The sequence below is a fragment of the Pezoporus flaviventris genome, unplaced genomic scaffold, assembly GCF_033815535.1.
Source record: "Pezoporus flaviventris isolate CSIRO_AGI_PZ_B2104156 unplaced genomic scaffold, CSIRO_AGI_Pfla_v1 ptg000043l, whole genome shotgun sequence".
Taxonomy (NCBI): domain Eukaryota; kingdom Metazoa; phylum Chordata; class Aves; order Psittaciformes; family Psittacidae; genus Pezoporus; species Pezoporus flaviventris.
Genome location: NW_026892591.1, coordinates 3,383,540 through 3,407,736, shown reverse-complemented (window position 1 = coordinate 3,407,736; position 24,197 = coordinate 3,383,540). Strand labels below are relative to the sequence as shown.

At 59.7% G+C, this 24,197-nt stretch overlaps 1 protein-coding gene across 3 annotated transcripts in view; it reads left to right on the top strand.

Moving 5' to 3' along the window:
* NFIC (nuclear factor I C) overlaps positions 1-24,197 on the top strand; it is a 32,199-nt gene that overhangs the window by 917 nt on the left and 7,085 nt on the right. The window contains exons 2-7 of one of the 3 annotated variants that reach the window (XM_061467032.1): positions 1,069-1,295; positions 14,710-15,241; positions 23,191-23,262; positions 23,414-23,488; positions 23,618-23,741; positions 23,931-24,055. In XM_061467032.1, the coding sequence (XP_061323016.1) occupies positions 1,266-1,295; positions 14,710-15,241; positions 23,191-23,262; positions 23,414-23,488; positions 23,618-23,741; positions 23,931-24,055 (958 nt within the window). In that variant the 5' untranslated portion in view covers positions 1,069-1,265. Of the gene's footprint in view, positions 1-1,068; positions 1,296-14,709; positions 15,242-23,190; positions 23,263-23,413; positions 23,489-23,617; positions 23,742-23,930; positions 24,056-24,197 lie in introns of those variants that run through there. The other 2 variants (XM_061467034.1, XM_061467033.1) reach the window with 2 other exon arrangements.

Below are 24,197 nucleotides of genomic sequence, written 5' to 3'. Positions count from 1 at the left end.
GGAGTGCGGGGGGGTCCCGGACCGGGCGGTGAAGTTGGTATGGTTCTTAATGAGGTTTGAGGGAGGGAACCCCCAACCCTCCCTTCATTCCCCGGTGGAGATTCGGGGCCGGCGAAAGTTGCGAGCGGGACTGAGTTGTGCAGGAAAGGAGCTCCGGGGGGGCGGGGAAAAAAATCCTTTGCGCCCCCCCCCCTCCCCCCCCCCCGGTGCAAGGACCCGTCAGACCCCCCCCCCCAAGGTGTGTGTTTGGGGCGGGGGCTCCGCGTCCTGCGGGGGATTCCCTTTGTTTTTCCGTAATTAGCTCTAAAGCCGCGGAAGTGCGCGGTACAGCGGGAACCTGCGACTCGGACCCGTTTCGTGCGCTTGTTATTGGGAGGGGGTGGTGGATGCGGGCTGCCCCCACTGCAGCCCCCTCCCCGTGCCGGGGCCAAGGTTACCCATCAATCTGCAGCCTTTTGCCGCGTTGGCTCCGTTAGTTAGATATTAGAAAAGCACCAAAACACCCAAGAGTCGGGGGGTGTCCCCCCGCGGGGAGGGAGGTGTCACCCTTGGGGAAGGAGGGGAGGGGGTCACCCCTCCCTCCCCTGCTCCGCAGCGCCTTTAGGCCTGCGAGCCAAAGGGGGTTCCTACATCTTTAAATGGGATGTAATATTTTGGGATGGGCTTTTTTCATCACGTCACTTCATTCCTCGCTCTTTTTTTTTTTCTCTTCTTCTTCGCCTCGTTTTTTTATTTTATTTTATTTTTTTTTTCCTCTCTTTTTTTTTCCTCCCTTTCCCGCTGTCCTCCCCTCCTTCCCTCCCTCCTTCTCTCCCACTCTCAGATGGGGCCGCGGCCCCGTTGACTCCTACCCGCAGCCAGAGCGTGGACTCCCCCCCGACCCTCCCTTTAGCCAGCGTGAGCCTTTGGCCTTTTTTAATCCCACCACCCTCCCCCAAAACCATCAACACCCCCACCCCAGAAAAAAAGAAAACGTTTTATTTCCCAAAACGGGTGAGGAAATTTGCTTTTATATATATATACATAATTTTTAATTGTTTTATTATTTTTCCTCCCGGCGGGTGGAAGTTGGACCCGGGTTATATCCTCCTCGCCCCCCCTCCCCAGCCCCGTTGCCCCCCCCCCCGGGCCCCGCAGAGCCGCTCGGAAGGAGAAAGGGAGGAAAAAAAAAACGCCCGGACTGCTCCAGCCTCCGAAATGACTCAGTAACTTTTACGCCTCGAGTCTCAGCCCTGCAATTAGCCACTTGCCCAGCGCGGCTCGGGATGTATTCGTCTCCTCTCTGCCTGACCCAGGTAACCGGACCCCCCGTGTCCCGTGTCCTCCCCCAATTATCCCCCCTTCACCGCAACAGACTTTTACAGTTGCAACGCAAAAAAAAAAAAAAAAAAAATGGAAAAGAGGAGAAAAAAATATCAAACACCCCCCACCATAAAAATAACTATAGAGCAGAGCAGCCGCGTTTCTCTCCTGCTCCCCCCCCCTCCCCCCCCCCGCCGCGTTTTTACCCTTTTTTTTTTTTTTTTTGGGTGTTTCTGGTGCTTTTTAGGGGTTTTCTGCCTCCGGTTTCACTTGGGGTGGGGTTGGGAGGGGAGGTTGCATTGTGGTTTGGGTGTTTGGGGGGTTTGGTTTATTTTGTTGCTGTGCCTGGAGGTTGTGGGGTCCAGCTGGTGGCTTTGAGGGTGCGGGGGGGATCCCCTCTTTAGGGTCGGCGGGAGGCTCGGTGCTGTGGATTCAGCCTCAACAACAACACCACTTGTGTCGGTAGAAACTTTTTCTTCCCCCTCCCCCCCCCAGCTGGCTGCACATGGTGGGGTGCAAGGAGGTGGGTTTTGGGGTGGCTTTTCTTTCAAAATCCTCCAAGTTTGGGACAACTTGGAAGCAGTTGTGCCATGCACTGGCGGCTGAGAGATGGGGGGGATTGTGCGTGGCAGGATGTGGGGGGCACCCCCTTAGTCTTGGGGGGGGGGAATGTTGGTGTCAAAGGACAGCCCCGAGCCAAGTGTGTGGGGACGCCAGTGTCACTCGAGTCCACGCCAGCGTGGCCAGTGGTGTGGGCAAGAAGGGGGTGTCCACAAAGGCTCCCCCAGCAGCCAGTGCGAGGCTTTGGGGACCCCCACTTGCCCACTGCGGCTCCGTCTTTGCTCTGTCCTTATCGATCACTGATATTTATTTAATTATTGAGCAGGCAGCTAATCCCGGCACCCCCCCCCCCGGAACCTCTTCCCTGCTCTAAACCAGCCTCCTGCCACACCAGGGGTGGCCACTGCTGGTGGAGCCCCCCCATGCCAGGGGTTCTCCTGCCAGAGGGCCCTGATACCATGGGCCAGGGTCCAGCCCCACCTGAGGAGGCCTGTACCTGGGGAGTTAAGGGGTCTCCTGGGTAGCCCCATGGCCCCTGTGTGGTGCCTGACATCCACAGGGCTCCAGCCTTGGCCCCATCTCTCCCTGGGTGCAGCGCAGCACATGGGGCTGGGGATGGTACTGGCATAAGCATGGGCAGGGGCAGAGGTGGGCAGCACAGGGGCTGTTCACAGCACCCTGGGGTGCTGCTGCCCAGCCTAGGGTTCACTTGGCAAAGGGTCACACCTCAATCCTTTCTTCTTTCTTTTTCCTTTTCTTTTTCTGTTTCTTTTTTTTTCTTTTTCTTTTTTGTCTATTTCTCTTCTTCGTCTTCTTTTTCTTCTTTCTCTTCTTCTCTTTTTTCTTTTTCCTTTCCTTTCCCTTTTGTCTTTTCTCTTTTATCTCTTTCTTTTCCTTTCCTTTTTTTCTTTTATTTTTTCCTTTCCCTTTTTTATTTTCTCTTTTCTCCTTTCCTCTCTTTTCTCTTTTTTTTTTTCCTTCTCTCTTCTTCCACCATGACTCCATCCCTTCCTGGGGTCCCTCAACCCCCCTCTCCACCGGCGCTGAGCCCTGATTGCCTGCTCGCTGCTCTGGGCTGCAGTGGGAGCCGCTGGCTGCACGGCCGGGGCAGTTCCACTCCCAGATCTGGGATCCCAGAGCTATTCTCAGCACTTTGCCCGGCCGACGGCAGCGAGTGGGATTTTCCTCCACAGATCCCAGCCTCTGCCCCGATGCCTGCATGAGGGGAAGGCTCCCGTTTCCCCCTCCGTTGCCCTTGCGTAGCCTCAGCTTCGATTCCACTGGGCTCAGATGGGTTCAGACGTCGTCTGCACCTACCGGATCCAGCCCTGCTGTTCCCATCTCAGCTCCTTGGGGAGGATTGCTTGGGCTCGGGAGCTGCAGATGGTGATGTGGATACATTGGAACGTGCGCGGGAGCCGCCCTTGCCTCGGCCTTCACGCATCTCCTGAGCTGCCACCACTGGCCCCTCAAGCACGGCACAGCCACTTGCACCCCGGCTGCATTTAGGGGCAGCCACCCTTCCCAGCCGAAACTGGTCCAAGCTGGGACTGGGCAGCCCAGTGGGACCAAAATAGCCCTGGCAAAGGCATCAGCCGGGACATGCTCCCATTGGGGCCTTGGCCAAGTCTCCCATCAGGCAAGGAGGTCACTTTGTGCTTTCCTGGGTGCTCTGTCCCTGCCTGGGGACTTCCTGGCTCACCTCCATCCCTGCTCAGGGACAGGCCGGGAGCTCTCTGGATTAGCAGGGAAGTGGTACCAGAGCCACTGCCACAAGACAAAATAACCCTGACGTTAAGGACCTGCCATGCATGTGTCCCTCGGGAGGTGCTGCTGCGGTGTTCCCAGAGTCGTAACAGTTATCCCAGCTCCTGGAGCTGCGCTGGGGTTGGGGCGGGGCAGGGTTTGGGTTGCTCCTGGGGAGGTAGATGTGCAAATGTGATGACCAGTGATGCTTATGCAAACCTTTCTCTCATCAACTCTGGTACCTACGGCTGGGGGCGAGGTGAGGTGGGAGCCAGTGTTCAAGGCAACCAGAGCAATGGGAGCTGGTTGTCCTGCTGGGATCCAGCTGGAGACCCTCTCCCAAGCCCCACAGGTCTGCTGGGACTGGGAGAGGGAAGTTGGCTCTGCCCATCACCACTGGCTCAGGCACGTGGCAGGAGCAGGGATCATCCTTTGGCGAATCTCCTTCCCAAAAACGCAAGCACAGGGAACACCAGTGCTCACCCCCTCTACCAGTAGCTCCATCGAACTGGCTTCCATCCAGGAGCTCAGATTGGCTGCCAATGGATGGGAGCAGTGAGCTGGGCATGGTGGGGGGGAGAGAGATGGAAGGTTGCAACACAACTTTCAATTCTCCCATCTGCTGAGTATTGTTTGGGAAAAACAATGAAGCTGTTCTTTAAGCACAACCTTCAGGAGAGCCCTGCTTGTGCCTGCCAGGCCAGGCCAGACCCTGCTCGAGCTAATCCCAAATTCTCACCATAAACCAGATCCTGTTTTAGGCATGATGCATGGGGCTGGGATGGGCACGTGGCATGACCTGCTGCAGGAGAGATGCAGTCGGGTGAGAGCCGAGCGAGCGGCCGGAGCGAGTGCTGCACCACTCTCCACCGCATCACCTTGAACTTGGCTGGGGCCTCGTGCAGTAAATCAGCCACCCTTCTCCAGCGCTCCAATAATTCACCTTCCTGGGCAGCTCTGGCCCTGCTTGTGCTTCTCTCCCTGCCCACGGTTCCCTGCCTCCCTTCCTGCCTTTCCCTCTGTTACTGGGGCAGAGAGCAAACCCACCGTGTGCCCAGCGCTGCATGCGCACGCTTCTGCAGCTCACTGAACAAAGCCCAGCTTGCTGCCCGCCCACCTTGAAGCAATAGGGAAGAGTTCCCTTTGGGGCTGTTTTTTTTATTCCCTCGATCCTGGGTGGGCTGGGGGTGGATGCTGGGATTGGCACATGACCTGAGCCTGCTTTGACCCACCGGTTTTAACCCCTCTCATGGCAGCTTGGCTAGTGTGGTGGGGTGTGGACGGGGCATGGTAAGGCTCAGTGGGAGAGGAGCTGGCCACATTCTCCTTGGAAAGGTGCAGAAAATAGCATGGAAGGTGGCTCCCCCAGGAGCCCTGGGAGCTTGGGAACCCCAGGTGAAAACTGCCACGGTGGCAGCCGAAGATTCATCCTGGCTCGGGACTATGCGCGGCAGAGAGAGTCTGGAGCTTTGTTTGGCACGTAGTGGGAGAGGAGAGGATGGTGTCCTCTGCCTTGGGGTGATGGAGGCAGGCTCCTGCAGGGGAGGGCTTTCCAGGACCACTTGTCGTGCCTGCTTGACAGCTTTTCAGTACTGCCTGTACCAGCCTTCCCGTGCCCGGTCTCTGGACACTTCCCTGCACTCCAAGGGGTACCCATTGTCCCCTGTCTTCCACGTCATGGCTGTGCTTGTCGTAGGGCAAGCCAAGCTCTGGATGGTAGGATAAGAATGGTGGTGGCACTGACATGGAGTTGGAGGGGAAGAAGGAGGGCTTGGAAGGAGATAAAATATCTCCCTGTGAGGCCGGAATCCTGTCCGTGCCATGGCTCTTGGTGCACCAGGGTGGCAGCATCATCACCGAGTGCTACCAAGGGGCTGAGTGCTGGTGGGAGGAGGCCAGGGGGCTCCCGTGCCCCTCAGTCCCTGCAGCTGAGCTGGGTGCTGCAGGCAGGGCTTTGGGGTGCCCAGGACACCATCTGTTCCTTGGGGACCCCCAGGGAAGTGCTTCCTCCAGTGTCACCTTGGGCTGTGCTGGGCCGGTTGGGGCAGGGTGGTGAAAGTGATGGGGAGTGGCTGGAGCATCAATGGGTGCCTGTCTCTGCCACATGGCATTGCCAGTGATGTCCCCACAGCACCGTGGGGCTGAGCCCCAGTGGGGCACTGCCTAGTGCCAAACTCTGGTACCAAAGAATCATTGGAAGCTTTGGGTGCGCCAGATCGGCACAGGCAAGAACTCAGCTTCCCTCCCTGGCTCTTTGAGTGTCACCTGATGAGATGGTGTCACCCTCTGGAAGCAGACAGAGACCCCTGCGCAGGGTATCCCAGGGCCTGCCTGTCTGTCATGTGGGCCCCAGGCAGGCATCCCCATGGCTGCACTGCACTGTGCCAGCTTGGCCTGGACCCAGTGCTGGCCGCCAAGGCTCGGCGCTTCCCAAGTCCTGGAGAGGAGCTGGGAAAGGATCCCATGGCCCAGGTGAGACAGTGCTCCTGTGCCAGGGGACCCACAGGCCAGCCCCTGCCAAGGATTGATTTCCCGGTTAACTTGCCACTGCTTGGAAAGCACATCCATCCTACTTCCCTGGCCAGCAGCCAACTTGGAGCAGCATTTTGGGTGAAATCCTCAGGTCTGGGCTTCGGGCTGCCCACCATGGGCACAGTTCTCCCCTAGGCAGCACCGCCTGGCACGGGAAGGCCACGATCTAGCCATCCTGCTGACACCCCTCCCTCCACTTCTCAGGAATTTGTACAGATCTGCAGCCAGGTGGATTTGTTTTAAAACCTGGATTTTTATCTTGTTTTTTTGAGAAGTCTTTTGCTCTCCTTGCAAAGGGCCCCTGCATTCTCTTTGCGGGGAAATGGTATTTGACCGGCTCTTGTCCAAAAAAAACCCCCAATGTGTTTCTGATCACGAAAAATCCAGGAATATTTTTGCTTTCAAAAAAAAACAACAAAAAACCAAAACCCTAACCCAGAGAGAAATGTTGATTTTCCACCCAGTCATTTCCCCTTTCCCCAAAACTGCCCCAGAATGAGGGGCAACATTACTCCCACCTTATCCCAGGACACCATCCCAGGGGCATCATCCCACCAGGGATGCCACCCAGGGTTCATCCAGCCCCTGGCAGTGCCGAGCACCCTGCTTTCTTCTCAGAACCCCCGTTTTCCGGCTGCTCCTATTTTTTAGAGTGCTGCCAGGGAAGATGGAGAATGGCAGTGACCCTGGGGAGCCACCACCATGGTGTTTGCTGCAGAGCTCCCCACTGCCTGCCTGCCTTGCCCCGCTATGATGGACCATGAAGCTGCTCCATCCTATGGTTGCTTTGTGGGAGCTGGGATGTGCTGGATTGTGCACCCCCATCTTGCTATCCCCCGGCTCCTTCCCAGTAACTGGGGCTGTCGTGTGACCTCGCCACGCTGCGCCACACAAAATCTCCTTTAGTAACCCATGCACCAGGACAGGCACGCTGCGAATACCAATGAGGTGGTGCGGGGCGAAAAGTGCCGAGTCAAGGGTTTTCCATGGAAATGGCACCGCGTGAGGAAGGGAGTGAGCAGGAGCGCGCGCCTGGAGCCAGCGCTCCAAGGGCTGGGTGGTTGGGGGGCTGCGTGCTGGGAGGTACTGCGGGGGCATTAGGGTGCTCCAGCGAGTGTGAGAGTGGTGGGATGAGCTGTGGGGCTCATGGCCAGGGCACGGAGGCACATCCACTGCGGTCAAGGCCAGCGTGGCTCGGCTCGGCTTTCCTGCTGACTGGCTGCAGGGAAGCGCTCGCCTGCCCCGGCCAGGCGCGCTGCTGATCAAAGGCACAGGCGGGAGGGCGCAGGCCTGTGCGAGCAGCACCCCTGGCCGCCCGCCACCCCACCACCCCGCTCCACTCCCCCGGGAGTTTGTTAAACAAATTTTTCTTAATTGCACAAGCCCAGGAGTTTGGTGGAGAAAAAAGCCGGGAAATTCCCCTCCCCTGGGCCACCTCTTCCCCGCTTCCCCTGCGGTGCTGTAGGGGAGCAGCCAGGTCTCCCCCTGGCTCTGCAGCACCCCGGCGCCTGCGGGGAGCAGCTGCAGGGTGTCCTCAGGTCACTCCTGCCTGCACTCCACCTCCTTAGAGCCAGGTCACCCATGGCCCTTCTGCTCCAGCCTCCAGGGTTGGACCCTGTCACCGGATGTGGTGACACCCGGCACCTCGACCACCAGTGTTTGCTGTCTCTTGGACGTTTCTCCCCCTGGAAACGGCCTTTGTGAGCCTCCTGTGGACAGCCCCCGCCACCGAATCCTGTCAGATTAGTGAACATATGGGATAAAAGCCTCGGCTTGGCGGCAGCTCTGTACCGGGTGGGGGCTGTGGCCAGAGCTCTGCCAAGAAGGGAGGATGCATGGCCAGGCGCCTGCCTCGGCTCCTGCTGAGGTCATGGCTATAGATAGCCCGGGAGGGCGCAGGGCCGAGGGCAGGATCCACACAAGCCCCTTCTAGTCCCATGGGCACCCATGGCCTTGGGGGGAGCCACTGCCGACGCTCAGGGCATGCTGGTGGCAGGAGGAGATTGGCTGGGCCAGTCACCAGCCACTGTTGCTGCATGCTGTGACTCTGCACTTGCAGGATTGCGCTGCGTGGCATCACCATACCCTCTCCATCCATGATCATCCCTTTCCATCCTCAGCAGTGAGCAGGGTGCCACAGCTCTGTTGGCTCCGTGGCCAATGCTATACCCATGGGTGGCTTTTGACGTTGTTTCTTACCAGGTCTCCTTCCAGGCTGCAGCATCCCCACCACCGGGGTGCACCCATGTATGCAAAGAGGCTGGGTTGGGGCGTGTGGGGCTAGGGTTCCCCCCCTCCAGCTCTCTGGTCATCGTGCAGCTCAGCTCCCCACATGGCAGGGTGCCCCCACCAGCCCCATGGGGCCCCAGAGCGCCGGGGTGGCTGGGGAAGGCGTTGTTGATGAGGGCACTAAAAATAGAGTGGGACTGGGATCTTAATGGGACTTTGTGGGAAACCTGGAAACATTTTCTCATCCCCATAAATGAGTCCAGATGCATTAGCAATGACTGCATTGCATCCTGAGGTGCCGCCGGAGGGAACCAGGACACACTCGGCAGCCTCCTTGCCTAGTGGTGGGGAATTGGTTGGAGAATGAAGTCCTTGCTGTGTCCTGTGTGGGGATGGGGATAGAGAGACCCTGGCTGAAGATGCCTGGTGTCACTGAGGGTGTGCACACGGGTGCTGCACGGGTACAGTCCCCAAGCCCTGGGGTAGGCAGTGGGAGACAGCACTGCATCCCACTACATCCCATGGTGGCATCGAGCTGGTGGGAGGGTTTCCTTCTGCTCCACTGGGATATTGGCTGAGATATTTGCTCCCAGAACACCCGGCCCAGTTCGGGGACCTTGGACTCCCCCAGGGGATGGCTCTGGGCCAGCCTGGGCAAATAGCCCAGGGTGGGTGGCTAGTGGCCTCCACGTCATGAGGCAGGTTGGCATGGCAGGCTCCGTGGTGTGGCAGTGGCACTTAGTGGTTACAGTGGTATCCCAGGAGGTAAAGACAGTCTTGATCCATCACTTGGCTCTGTTTTGGCTGGGGAGCAGCACCTGGCATGGGAGAGGGGCAACAAGGGAGCTGGCCACCAACCTCTGCTCTGGGCACTGCCAGCGTCCCAAACAGAGCCCCTTTGTGCGAGCTGGCCCCATTCCTGCTGCTTGGGAGGCATCCAAGTCCCTCCCGAAATCGGTCCCAGCTGGACTCAGCCTTTGAGCCTCCGGAGGAAGGTTCTACAGAGCTGCCAACCACAGCTGAACCCCTGTTTGCCCCCATTAGAGTACCCCCGTCCCTCAGCACTCAGGGTGCAGTAATGCAGCTGTGCTCGGGGCAGTGCCAATACTCATCTCTCTTTGTTCCCTGTTGCTGTTCTGTGCCTCAGTTTCCCCATGCCTACATGCAGGGTCCTGATGGCCTGTCCCCAGCCCCCAGGGAGCCTTTGAGATGCTGGAGCAGAAGCTGGCCCTCGGACATGTCCATGGTTTTGGCACAGGCCCCGGGGTGGACAATCCTCCTGCAAGATTGTCGGCTCCTCAGGGAAAGGCCGGGGTTATTTTTAACTGGTGACTTGATCCAATCTGCCAGGGATTGGATTTGCAGTGAGGTGAGCACGGGGAGCCCATCACAGGGTGCAGAGGCACCCCCCCCGGGTCTTCCCCTTCCTCTGGTGGCCCCCCCCATGAGGGAACTGGGGACCCCTGTCTGCACCACCACACCTTTAATGGTGTGTGATGGAGGTGTGTTGGGGGAATTACTCCCCCCTTGAAAAGGCCAGGACAAGCAGACAGGGCTAAAAATACGTTGGGAGGGAAATAAAACCTCCTGTGTCAGGGGCTAAAGCTGGGCTTAGAGCCCTGGGCTCGGCCTTGCGGGGCCTGAGGGCTCCCTCAGTGCTGGGGAGTGATGCTGAGCCAGGGTGTCTCCTGTCTCAGTTTCTCTCTGTGCTCCTGGGGTTGCATATGCCACCGACCCTGGCACCACATCCTGGGGGCAGCTCCCAGGCTGGGATGGGTGTGGGGTACCCCCATAGCCACATTGTGCAGGGTGGGGGGCAGTGGGGCACCCTCAGCCCCATGCTGACATAGGGCTGGGTGGAGGAGCTGGCAGCGCTGGGTACTGTTGGCAAAGCTGCTTTTTTTTTCCAGTTCCATGAAACATTTCCCTTCTTTGGAGACCCGGGGGGGAAGGTCGGCTGGGAAGCCACGTGGCCCCAGCGCTGCAGACCATGGGATCCTTCCCGGGGTGGAGGGCATGTCTCCTTGGCCATGGGCTAGGTCCCCTCCATGCTCCTTTTGTGCTGCTTGTGAGGCTTTTCCCAGATCCTATCTGCTGCTGTCATATCCCTCTTCTCCTGCAGCGGTGCCATGCCTGAGTTTCCCCATCTTTGAAAGCAAATCTTGGGGGCACCCTGGGGGAGTGGCTGAGCTGTTGGCTCCTGCATTCAGAGGGGGATGAGCAGGGACAGCACATGGGGTAAGTGAGGCACCAGAGGGATCTGCAGGAAAGCGGTGCTCCCAGCACCACCCTCCCAGCTCCATCCATCCATCCATGCATCCATCCATCCATCCCTTCCTCCACAGGGTACCACCACTGGGGCATCCCATACCCCGTGTACAGCACTCCCTAGTTTGGGGTGTATTTGGCAAAGACAGGGTGGGACCAGCGACACCGCTTGTTGGAGGTGAGGGTACAGACCAGAGGTGGGATGATGGGGGCAGAGCTTGCCTCCCCCAGGAGAGGAGAGGCTGTGCTGGCTGGTGCAGGCCCAGGCAGTGCTTGGCACCTGAAGAGAGCTGCTTTTCTTCCTGCTGTTTTCTAAGCAAACTGCCTGGACGGCCTTCCGTGACCTGTGGCTTCGGCATGCTCCCACTTCCAAGCGTCAGCATGTCGGCACGGCCCCAGCACCTGGTGCTCGTGGCGCCCACAGGACCTGGTGGGGTGGTTGTGGGCAGCACCAGGAATGGGGAGCCCAAAAGGCTCCCAGGGTCCCAGGACCACCAGGGACCCAGACACGTGGCAAGCTAGGTACTTTATTATAAGCCCATCGCAGTCTGATCCTGCATGGGGCTGAGCATCAAGGCAGTAAATGAAGCACAAGAGCTTGCATCCATCCTGGTTGACCCTCCTGACAACAGGGTGGCTGCATCCAGAGCATGCTGTGGGTATGGTACAGCCTAGAGCCCCACATGGATGTGTGGCTGGAGGATGCTGTCTTCTTCAGGGGAGAGGGGGGCACAAAAAACTCTGTGGTTCGGGGAGAAGAGCCATGGCATGGTTGCATCATGTCCTGCCTTCACCTCCACACCACAACGTGTTCTACCTCACAGCAGCTCTGCTATAGGGTTGGGTGTGCAGAGGCTTGTCCCATCCGCAGCTATGTTCCTGGGGTCCCTCCTTTGCCCTGTGCCGCAGTTTCCCTCGCTACCAGCATGTCAGTGCTGCTCTCCAGGGCTGGGGAAGCCTCTTGGGGATGTGCTGAGCTGGCCGGGAAGCCTGGCTGCAGCTCTTGTTAATAAATACTTTATGATGAATCCAAAGAGATTTCCTCCTCTGGAGCAATTATTTTAAAATGGGCTCTAATAGAGTGCAGGCTGGCCCCAGGAAGGGCTGGGTGCTTTTCAGGGCCTAAGTGCCTCCTTCCATCCCCTCTAATGAGCACTTCCCAATCATTGGCATCTGTCTCAGCAACAGGTCTTATTCCCAGGTTAACTTATTACCCAGAGCCGTTTTGGCAGACAGTTAAGAAGTGGCTCCTGGAGGCTTTGCAGGGGCCATACCAGAGTTTCATCCATGCCAAAGGCACCCGAAGCCTTTGGTGAAGGGAAACTGAGGTTGGGGCAAGGAGCAAATCCTCAACGTGCGCCTTTTGGGCACCAGGATTTGAGGATTTTGGGGATTACTGGAATCTCTCCAGCAGCATCCCCCCCTCTGCCACCATGCCAAAGCTTCCCATGGGGGCACAGTGCCTGGTGCTGAGTGTGCCGGCCCCTGCCTGGGTTGGTGTGGCCACAGGGAGCAGGAGCTGGCAGTGGTGCTGGGGTGTGTGGAGCCTGGCGGGGCCCCTCCACACCCCTTCATCGCACAGGGCTCTGCACTGCTCCCTGCGTGCCACAGAGACACCGTCCTGCTCTTCCCCACAGCCATGTGGTGGAGACCAAAACCTGCTGACAAAGTAAGTGACCCCTCCCATCCTCCTCCCCTCCTCCAGTGAAATCTGCTCGGGAATTTCCTGAGGAAGTGTTTTGGTTTTTTCATTGGAAAATTCAGGCTGTTTTGCCAAGCCTGACTTGTTTGGACACGGTGCTCAAGTTGAGGATGCTCAGGGACCGATCAAGCCTATGCTGCAGTGTCCCTGTGCGGCACAGAGCATCCCCCACCATGACAGGGTGGAAGGCACCTGCCGAGCAGCTGGAGTCAGAGGTGGCAGTGATGGGCATGGAGAGAGGCTCACACCAGCTCTGGGGTGCTGCTAAAGCCCAGTTAGTCCTGGCACAGCATGCCCAGCTCCACGGCAAGACTGACACTAACAGCCAGGCTTGACTCGTGCCTCAGTTTCCCCTCACTGCATCTGGTGCAGAAAGCCAGTGCTCTCTGTGGAAGGGGGAAACAAGAGGGTTCCTGTGCTGGGGCTGGCAACACCCCAACGTGGGCATGGTCTTTCTTACAAGCCCAGGCTGGATGAGGCCCAAGCACAGGCTCTGATGCCAGATTCCCATCCGGAAATGCCCCAGGACCAGCCTTGTCTGGGGTATTGCAGCACATCTCTGTTTTCCAGTCCCGCAAAGGAAAAACAGCAGGAGAAGCACTTAACCAGCCCTTTGGCCCTTTGCCGGTGCTCTGTGCTGTGTGCAGAGCATGGGGATGGACCCCAGGTCTTTCAGTTTGTCCCTCTCAGCTGCAGCCATCCCACCCACCCAGTGCCCCTGGCTGCCTGCCCCTAACCCCTCTTGAGCAGCTTAACTTGGAGAGCAGGATAAGCTGGAGGGAAAGTTGCCAACGGGCTGATGGCTTTGGGGCAGCTCCTGTCTTGCTGTGACCCTGGGTACAGGGAGGACTCAGCAGGCACTAAGGGCTTGATGGGGCTTCTGCACACAGCAGGCTTTTGGGGCATGGCAGCAATTTGTTGGGCTCTTTGGAATAAGTGGCCACCAAGGATGATGAGCTGCCCACTGCCCTGGCCAAGGGCTGGCTTTGGAACCGGCTGCTGCTTTTTTCAGCTCCTGTCTTACTTTTGTTTGACCTTCTTCCCTAATTTAAGCCACATGCCCAGCCCTTGCCCAGCTGCACTGAATTAGTGGCTTCTGCTGGGGAGGGAACCAGACCTGGGGGGGGTGGGCTGTAGCTGCCTTGTGAGCAGCCACTGGTGATGCGATCCCCTAGCAGGATGGGTCCCCCAGGCTGGGATGGGTCCCCAGGGTCAGGAGGGCTCTGCATCTCCCAGCAGAGTTGGGTTTCCATGGGTGGGATGGGCTCTCCAGCAAGAGGGGTCTCTGGTGGGCTATGGGGGGACACCCATGGGGTCACAGCTCTGGTGAGACTGGGTCCAGAGCAGGGGCTGTCAGCAGGTCTGTGCTTGGGGGACTTTTGGTGGGTTTGAGGAGGCCATGCTGGTGACGGGTGATGCAGTTCTTGGTGTCTGTGCTGGGTTCAGGGGACAGTGGGGGCTGTGCTGGGGTGTCTGTGCCAGGTCGCAGCAAGGTCTGTGCAAAGGAAGCAGGTCTGAGGCTGTGCAGGAGCTGGTTTGGGGTTAGTGGGTCTGTGCTGGACTTGGGACCAAGTAGCAGTTATCAGGGTCCATATGGGGTTAATCCGTGCAGGGAGCCTGCTTCAGGGGACACTGTTCCCTCCAAGCAGGGTCACTTTGGGACACAGCTGCTTGAGCCAGGGAATGGCATCGCTGCCCTAGGACGAGTGGGACCAGTGCGGTGTCCAGAGCTGTTTGCCCCATCCCCTGCTGGGCTCTGGGTCCTCCCCTGGCTGCAGCACATGGACACCTTGGGGATGCAATTTCTTGTTTTCTCCCGGGGCTGGACCCATAACTGCAGCACTCACACATGAGAAAGGCAGTTGGAGCATGGCTGCAACTGGGGCAAACTGAGGGAGCGTTCCACTGGTGCAGGGGAAGCTGGGGAGTGGGACATGGGTGCCTTGGATGCTGTGGGCTGGCAGTGTCTGACCATTGCTGGAGTGGTGGCTCCAGCAGGCACAATGGCAGGTAGGGTTGCTGTGTCTGTCAGGATCAGATCGTAGAATCCCAGACTGGTTTGTGTTGGAAGGGACCTTAAAGCTCATTCAGTCACAACCCCCTGTCACAGGCAGGGACACCTTCCACTAGAGCAGCTTCCTCCAAGCCCCTGTGTCCAACCCGGCCTTGAGCACTGCCAGGGATGGGGCAGCCACAGCTTCTCTGGGCACCCTGTGCCAGCGCCTCAGCACCCTCACAGGGAAGAACTGCTGCCTAAGAGCTCATCTCAGTCTCCCCTCTGGCAGGTTAAAGCCATTCCCCTTAACCTGTCCCTATATGCCCTTATCCAAAGCCCCTCTCCAGTGACCACCCATCCCTCTGCCCCACAGGATGAGTTCCACCCCTTCATTGAGGCACTGCTCCCCCATGTCCGGGCCTTCGCCTACACATGGTTCAACCTGCAAGCCCGCAAGCGCAAGTACTTCAAGAAGCATGAGAAGAGGATGACGAAGGACGAGGAGAGGGCGGTGAAAGATGAGCTGCTGAGTGAGAAGCCAGAGGTGAAACAGAAATGGGCCTCGCGCCTTCTGGCCAAGCTGCGCAAGGACATCCGGCCCGAGTGCCGCGAGGATTTTGTGCTCTCCATCACCGGCAAGAAGCCCTCATGCTGCGTCCTCTCCAACCCTGACCAGAAGGGGAAGATGCGCCGCATCGACTGCCTGCGGCAGGCAGACAAGGTGTGGCGGCTGGACCTGGTCATGGTCATCCTCTTCAAAGGGATTCCACTGGAGAGCACCGACGGTGAGCGCCTGGTCAAGTCAGGCCAGTGCACCAACCCCATCCTCTGCGTCCAGCCCCACCACATTAGTGTCTCTGTCAAGGAGCTGGACCTCTACCTGGCTTACTTCGTCCGTGAGAGAGGTGGGTGCTCGTCTGCCTGTGGGTCAGAGCCAGGATGAGTCCCCATGGAGCCAGCCCCCAGGGGGAGGTTCATGTGCCAGGAAGGGGAGTGAGTGGCCCCCAAGGATGCTCCTGGCTCTGGGCATCCCCAGAGGGGGATCTGGGGGGGTTATCCCACATCCCACGCTGCCTGTGCCAGCAGCCCAGTAACAGCCTGTTCCTGGTGTGCCCAAGAGCTGGAGCTGGAAGCATCCAGCACTGCCAGGTTGCTGTGGGTTGTGGTAACAGTCCCTCACCCAGTGGGTGACCAAGGTGGGGACAGGAGCAATGATAACGCCAGCTGGGGCAAAACCCAGACACCAGCAGCTCCTGCTGTGCACCAAGGGATTGCTGCTCCCATGGCCTTCACCTGCCTGGGAGTCCCCTCAGATAGAGCCATGTGTGCCACCAGGATCTGCCTGCCCAGCCACACCTTCTGGCATGTGCTGGGCTGAACTGGGTTTGGGATCCATCCAGTTAAGCCCCAGGGCATAACTGAGATGCCATATGCTATGCTGAGGGCACCCCATATTGGCTGGGATGGGGTGCTGCACACTGGGCTGGCGTGGGGGCATCCTGGACTAGACTGGGCTGAAGTGGGAGCCCTGCCGTGGCTGTGCTGGCAGCAGGGATCAGGACCCCCATGGCAGCCACTCTGAGGTCCCCCACACTGCATTGGGATGCCATTGCCGATGGGTGTCCCCAGGGAGGTGGGTACTCCTCTGCCACCCCCTAGCAGCGACCTTGTCCCCAGCGCCTGCGGTCACCTGAGTTCTAGTTGGGAACATGGGGCTGTAAATACTCCGATAAGGTTCCTGCTGCCCTGTTAAGGTCGCTCCGGGTCCCGGTTAAGGGAGCCCAGGACCAGGCAGCAGCACCCATCCTGCTCCCATCCTGCTTTCTCCCCTTTGCACATCACACCCTGCAGCTTCCTCCCCCCCAAGCATCCTCAGGTCCAGGGGGGTGACAGGGGATGACTGAGGGGATGTGGGCCCCCCCGGCCGGGCCGCTCGAGCTCCCCACGCCCCCCCTGATGCGGCTGCACACGTGGTTTTGGGCCAGGCGCCTTCTGCTGAGGTCAGCACAAATTCCCTGCTGCTGCTTTGGCAGCGCCGGGGCGGGGGGAGCTCTCGTTCTGCTTCCCCCGCTCGTCTGGGGAAAGACCCACGGGGGAAAGTAAGAAATGAGGAGAGCCTGGTTGGGGAAAGGCTCCGGGGCGCTGAGTGCGGGATGGGTGCAGGCTGGAAGCAGGATGGTGCAGGCTGGGAGCAGGGTGGTACAGGCTGGGAGCAGGATAGTGCACGCTGGGAGCAGGATGGTGCAGGATGGTGCAGGTTGGAAGCAGGATGGTGCAGGCTGGGAGCAGGATGGTGCAGGTTGGAAGCAGAATGGTGCAGGCTGGGAGCAGGATGGTGCAGGATGATGCAGGATGGTGTAGGCTGGGAGCAGGATGGAGCAGGCCGGAAGCAGAATGGTGCAGACTGGGAGCAGGATGGTGCAGGATGGTGCAAGATGGGTGCAGGATGGGAGCAGGATGGAGCAGGATGGTGCGGGCTGGGAGCAGGATGATGCAAGCTAGGAGCAGGATGGTGCAGGACAGTGAAAGATGGGTGCAGGCTGGATTCAGGATGGTGCAGGCTGGGAGCAGGATGGTACAGGCTCGCAGGATGATGCAGCATAGTGCAAGATGGGTGCAGGATAGGTGCAGACATTGTGGGGCTGGGTGCAGGATGGGAGCAGAATGGGTGCAGACGGTGCGGGGCTGGGGCTGGGTGCAGGATAGGTGCAGGCTGGTGCGGGGCCAGTGCGGGGCTGGGCTGTGCACACCGCAGTGGGGGCGGGGCAGGCGCTGCAGTGGGGGGTTGCGGGGGGAGCTCGGAGGTCGCTGGTGAAAGTCACTGCAGTAACCGGGGATCGATGGAGTCGCTCCATGTGCCGGGACCTCGGGAGCAGCACATCCCTCCCAGCGAGCAGAGCCAAGCTGGGGGTCCAGTGCCCCCCTCCCTGCAGCCTTGTGCGCCTATCCCGGCACCCCATCCCTAAACCCTCATCCCTGCATCCCACAGCCCTGCATCTCCAGCCCTGCATCTCCATCCTTGCATCCTGATGCTGATCCAGCTGGGGGGCAGCAGGAGCTGTAAAGAGGCTGGCTGGCTCAGTGTTGTCCCCTCACACTCTTTGGGGTGCTCTAGAGCTGGCAGGGACCCTGCAGCTGATGGGGGTTTGGGGACAAGGCTCTGCCCTGAAGTGAGCTCCCCCTGGTAGTGCCTGGAGTGGGAGCAGATGGGTACTAGGGGTGAGCAGGCAGCAGGTCCCAGGGTGGCATCGCTGCTGGCCCTGACGCTGCGTGGATGGCACCAGGGGAGGCAGGGACCTCCACCATGCTGCCAGCATCTTCATCCCCCTGCCTTGGCAGCCCCTTATCTCCCCTCACCAGCCTTGCTGAGGCAGATGGCACCAATCTGCCGGGAAGCCTGTGCCAGGGCTTTGGGTGCGGACGTGCCAAGCGTCTGCGTGGTCCCTCCAGATGGAAGGGCAGGAATTCCCTCCGGCAGCACTGTTCTGCCAGCCCCCCAAGACAGTATTTATGGGCAAGAGCGCAAAGAGATTGATGGGGTGCACGGTATTTGGTTGGAAGGGACCTTAAAGATCATTCAAGTCACAAGCCCTTGCTATGGGCAGGGACACCTTCCACTAGAGCAGCTTGCTCCAAGCCCGTTTCCAACCCAGCCTTGAACACTGCCAGGGATGGGGCAACCACAGCTTCTCTGGGCACCCTGTGCCAGTGTCTCAGCACCCTCACAGGGAAGAGCTTCTGCCTAAGAGCTCATCTCAGTCTCCCCTCTGGCAGGTTAAAGCCATTTCCCTTGGCCTGTCCCTAAAGGTCCTTGTCCAAAGCCCCTCTCCAGGTTTCTTGTATATTTCCACTCTACAGGCAGGGCCCAAAAGCAATACACACAAGGTTATCCACAGGGAATCCACAGGGGCTGCATCCCTGCCCTTGAGAGGTGGGCTGGAAAGGGGCTCACCAGGGTGCTGTGACCACAGGCATCCCCATCCCCTGCAGCATCTCTTGTGTCCCGGAGGTGGCTGCAACTGGGCTGGTTTTGGCACACTGTAGCTCTGTGGATGGTGTGTCGGTGACCTTGGGGAGGTCAGGGCTTCCCCGGCTCTCCCGCAGTGCACTGAGCCGGCAGTGTGCCGGAGCCGTGCCAGAGCCAGGCAGCTTTCCCGCAGTGCCACCAGTGAAGCGAGTTCTTCATGTCTTAGCCCTGTGGCCCCAGCCAGGGTGCCACGTCCACAGTGCTAGGGCTGGGGGGCAAAGCAGTCCCTGGACCCAGTGGATAAAACACAAGGGAGCTCCATTGTGCCAGCACCCGCCATTCCCCCCCCCCCCCCCCCCCCAGGGTGCCTGCCCATGGCCACAGTTGCTGTCCTGGCCGGGCACCCAGCTCCTGCCATGCTGGCAGGGGACAGCTGGGGTGGCAGATGCCACTGCGGGACCTGTGCTGCCAAACCCTCCTGGCAGGACAGTGTGCCCCCAAGCTGGCTTGGGAGATTGGGGTCCCTCAACCTGCTCTTCCCCTCAGGCTTGTGCAGCCTCAGAGCTTGGCCATGGGGAGGGAGATTCCCACCATGTGCTGGGGAGGGATACCTGCGGTCAGTAGGGGCAGAGAGGGGAGTCTGTGGGACTCTGCGGGGGGGCTGGCTGTGCTATGGGGCAGTGGCATTGGACTGTGCAGTGCTGCAGGACTATGCCATGACACAGGGCTGCGTCGTGGGGCTGTGCCGTGGAGCCATGTAATGGAATGCTGTAGGACCCTGCCATGCCATGGGGCTGTGCTGTGCCATGTGGCAGGGCAGGGACAGTGGTTCCAGCCGCACAGGGCCAGGCCTGGAACCCTCTGACTGCACCTGAAGAGCTGGGGTGTCCCCCGCATCACTTCTTCCTCCTGCCCCCTGCCTTACTCCTGCCTTACCTTCCATTTCCTTCCCTCCCTCCCTGTCAGCTCTTTCTCTCTTTCCTTGGTTTAATTTTCTTCTTTCTTTTGTTCTTTTTCCTTCTTTCTCTTCCTCATTTCTTCTCTTTTTATCCTTTTCCCTTTCCCTTTCTCTCCGCTTTCATTTCTTCCTCCCTTTCTAGTTACCCTCCTCACCCTTCCCTCCCTCCCTCCCTTTCTCTCCGCTTTCATTTCTTCCTCCCTTTCTAGTTACCCTCCTCACCCTTCCCTCCCTCCCTCCCTTTCTCTCCCTCTTTCCTGTCCCTCATCCCCTCCTGCATCTGCACCCTAGGTCCCTCCTCTCCATGGCAGAGGCACAAAGTGCCAGCACCCCAGAGGGGATGTCTCACAGAGGATGTGGGGGTCTCAGCCATCCCTTTATCCGCTGCCATCTGTGCTCTGCAGGCGCTGGTAGCCCTGGATGAGGCCCAGGCCTGGCAGGGCTGAGAGAGGGGGTGACCAGGCCCCGTGTGTCCGTCCGTCCCCGTCCCCCCCGGCCACTGCTGCAGGGTCAGCCAAGGACAAATGCTCTGGCTCAGCCTCCCGGGCCGGCTGCAGGCTGGGACGTGGCAGCGGGTGCATGGTGTGACCCCCCCGCCACCCTGGGGGACATCTGCAGCCAGGACCTTCCCGGGGCTCAGTGTGGGAAGGAGGAGCTGGCTGAAAGTGGGCTGAGACCCAGCAAACTCTTCTCAGGCCCATAGCACTGCTGATGTCTGGGGAAGGAGGAGGGGTGGAAGGGGAAGTGGAGGTTGTAGGGAGCATGGCAGAGGGGTCTGGTGCTCCCGGCGTGCTGGCTGAGCTGGGATTTAGCTGGAACACAGAGTGTTTCTCTGGGGATTATCTAAAGGAGGTTACACAAGCGGTGCTGGTGCGGGTTTTACGTAAGGGCCATGGGGCCACTGTGGGGTGGGGGCTGCTGGGGGTCTTGTAGGGAGAGACTGCGAATCACAGACACACACCCTCCCCCTCCCTGCAGCTGCTGCCACGCAGCACTCGGGCTCCCTCAGGTCTCCAAGCATCTCCAGTCCTTGACCAGGACTGGAGACACTCGGAGACCAGGAGCAGGAGCATCATTCTGGGCCCTACTGATGCTCCCTGTAGGGAAGGACCAGGCAGAGGCATGGAGGGGGGGAGCTGTCCTGGGTTAACACCACCACAGGGTTCCACCCTAGCCCCAGGGATAACTGAGGCAGTGGGGCCCAGCCCTCTCCTATCTCCTGGCCCGTCGCTAACAGAGCTGGAGGAGGAAACCTGCTGCCCTCCCTCGGGTGGAGGGGGGTTCCCACCAGCCTCCAGTACCCTCCAGCTGCTGCACGTGCACCCTACAGCAGTCCCTGTGCCCATCAGTGCTGTGGCACAGAGCCAGGGCTCTTCAGCAGCCCTGGGGGCACCCAGCCTGCATTGAACCCCCAGATCCTGCCCAGGAGCTGTTCCCATGTGCTGAGGCCCCAGGGAGAGTCTCTGTGGGGCTGGTGGCACCATGCCAGGATCCATAATTCAATGGGTGGCATTGGTCCAGGGGCTGAGAATACGGACAGCCCTAACCCTGCCTCAGGATACAGACTTTGCTCTTTCCAGCAGAGATGGGATCGACCTGTTTGGGCCCCTCCATGCACTAAACCCCACAGTCTCATATCAGTCTCATCATCCCCCAGCCCATCATTTGGGCATGCAGAGAGTACGAGGTTGTCCCCCACCCATGAGGCTGGGGGGCTCCCAGCCTTCTTTCACCCTCCCAATGCAACTGAAGCACTTGCTGGGTGGTGGATTTGGGGTGTCTCCCCAAAAAACACATCCTGTGGAGATGGGAGGAAGGAGGCCGCCATTTTAGAGTGGGCCAGCAGGCCCCAGGCAGCCCTCACATGGCGGCAAGAGCAGAGTTTGGAGGAGGCAGCCAGAAATGTGCTGGCAAGATCACCCAGCCCCACCACGGGGGGTCTTGAGGCCACAGCCCCTATCCTGGCACCCACAGCCCTCCATCTGCAGGGACATGAGGGGTGCCAGGAGGGGACAGCCCTGCTGGCAGACCTCAGAGGTACTGAGAGCCCCCAGGTGCTCCTGGGCTGCCACGGCTGGAATCAGGGGTGTCGGCTTGGGGGATGCTCCCTTGGGATCAGGGTCAGGGGATGATGCTGGTGGAAGGCTGTGGGGGACACCCAGAGGGGTACCCAGGGCAAGCGAGTGGCCCTGTTGGGTGCCTGGGGGCTACAGAGGACACGCTGGGGTGGCTCTGGGGGGAGAAAAAGGCTGTGCCGACCATCATGGGAGAGCATAGGTCCATGTGGGGCAACTGGGGGTGAGGAAAGGTCTGTGTGGAGCATCATGGGGTAAGCAGGGGCCATGTGGGGTATGTGGGGGAGAACAAAGGTCCATGTGGGGCATTTGGGGCAAGCAGGGTCCATCCCAGCTCAAGCAGTCATGGGAGGTCCCATGGGCCATGTGGAGGCCACCAGCTTTGGTGGGATTCTAACGCTCAATCCCCCCTCGGGGAGGGACTGGGGCACCCCGAGGCAGTGTCGGGGAGGTCACGGGGCTGCAGCCGCCGCCCCGCGCCTTGGCCCGGCTCCATCGCTAACGGCTTCCAGAGCCGCCGCGACGGTTGTTGTTGTAAGAGGCGAGGAGGGGCCATGTCCGGCCGCGTGGTGCCCATGAGTGCGGGGGGGGGGGGCTGGCCACCCCAAGCCTGTGCCCCCCATACACTTGGGTGTGCATTGGCCTTCAGAACAAGGGGGCGGAAGGAAAATGGAGAGAAGGAATTGGGAGGAAACCCCTCCCGATGCACTGCCGCGGAAATCGCTGCTCCCTAAAATGGCTGCCCTGGGGAAGCTGCAGGCGTAGGCAATGGCGTTCACAGGGCTGGCTGGCACTGGGCCGTGGCGCTAGTGTGGTATGGCTGCCAGTGGGGAAGGGGCTGCCAGGCTGGCATGGGCAGCAGTGGTGGAGAAACCTCGGGAACCAGGGAGGGAGACAAAATGGCAGCACTTGGCATTGGTGTCCAGCAGCCCCCGGGATGTGGGGTGGGAGTGCAGTGTGTGTGTGTGTGAGGGGCTGGGGGGTATGGGGTGAGAGAGGCAGGGAAAACCGGGGAAGAAAAGGGCAAACTGGGCAAAGGCCAGCCAAGGCGCAGCAGGAGGGCTGGCAGCTGCGGCCACGCTGTTTTGGTGGTGTCGTGGCTCTTTCCCGGCATCAGCCAAAGCTGGGGAAGAGGAAAGCTGGAGGCCAGTGGGTGGGAGGAGGAGGAGGAGGATGGGGAGGCAGGATGCAGGATGAGGAGAGGGGGAAATGTGTGGCAGAAAGTTATGAAAGGGATCTGGGGGCTGGTGGGTGCCCTGCCCTGTGAAGGAAGGATGCTCACAGTAAGGCACAGGGAACCAGAGGGCCCATTGGCCATGCGGTGCTGCACCGTGCTATGCTGTGTCATGCCGGGGTGTGCGTCTGAGAGAGGTTTTTTATATCTAAAGCTAAAATGGTGTTGAAGGAGTAGGAACAGGCACTGCCCTACGTCCCACTGCCCTCTGAAGGGCTTGGAGGAGGCAGAACGAGGTGCTGTGCAGTGACAGAAGCGATGCCTGGCAGTGGCAGCACTGCCAGAGCTGGGTGGCAGCAGCAGGAGGGAGTAGGAGAGGCAGGAGCAAGGCCCGGCAGCTGTGACTGCCTCAGGGCAGGACAAGGGCTGTGGGTTCCCCTCACATGGCAGCACAAGGGTGTCCCTGTTCCTGTCCCTGTTCCTGCCCATAACGAGGGATGCCTATGGTGGCTCTTCCTGATGGCTGGGGACGTGCCAACTTGGCCCTGGAACTTCTGCCAGACCGTGCCTCAGTTTTCCCAAGCCACAGATTAGTGAGGGGGGCTGCCGCGTCAGGGAACCAGTGTGTACCCCAAGTTTGCACTGGTGCCTCATCCTGGTGGTATTTTTCCCTCTTGCAGATGCAGAGCAGAGCAGCAGCCCCCGGACAGGCATTGGCTCGGACCAGGAGGACAGCAAACCCATCACGCTGGGTGAGAGCAGAGTTCAAGGGGCAGCATTACAGTGGCTTTGGGGATGTTGGGGTGCTCTCAAGCTTTACCACAAGACAGTGTGGAGCAGGAGGGGTGCTTCCGTCCCATCTGGCCTCCCATCCACAGCGCTCCCTTCTCTCTTCCTGCACAGATTCCACAGACTTCCAGGAAAGCTTTGTTACCTCGGGGGTGTTCAGTGTCACCGAGCTCATCCAGGTGTCCCGAAGTGAGTGCCACCATCATGCCACCAACGCCCCCCAAGCTGCCTGGGACTGGAAGCATCCCAGCTGTTCCCCATCCCAGATATGGGCTGACCCCCCTCCCCCAATCCCCTGATCCCTCTCTCTCCCTGCAGCACCGGTGGTGACAGGCACGGGTCCAAACTTCTCTCTTGGGGAGCTCCAGGGCCACCTGGCCTATGACCTGAATCCCTCCAGCACTGGCATGCGGAGGACACTGCCTAGCACCTCTTCCAGCGGGTACGTGATCCTGGGACCATGCTGGCATGGTACTGGGTGATGCTGGGGCAATGATGGGGTGATTCTGGGGGTGATGTCAGGGTGAACCCGAGCCTGGCCATGGGCCACTGACCATCTCACTGTGGTGGAGGCACAGGACAGGTTGTGTCCTGCCGCAGGCTGGAGCTGATTCCTCCCCTACCCACCCAGGAGCAAACGGCACAAGTCGGGGTCCATGGAGGACGACATCGACACCAGCCCGGGGGGCGAGTACTACACCTCCTCCAATTCCCCCACCAGCAGCAGCCGCAACTGGACAGAAGACATGGAAGGGGGTAAGTGCTTCCTTACAGGTGCCTCCCTATAGATGCCCCTCTACTGCTACAGGGCCCCCCAGCCAGGTCACTACTGTCTGTCCTCCCCTTTGAGAGCCTGGGGTTGCTTTAGGATGCTCAGGTCAAAGCATGAGCTGGCTGG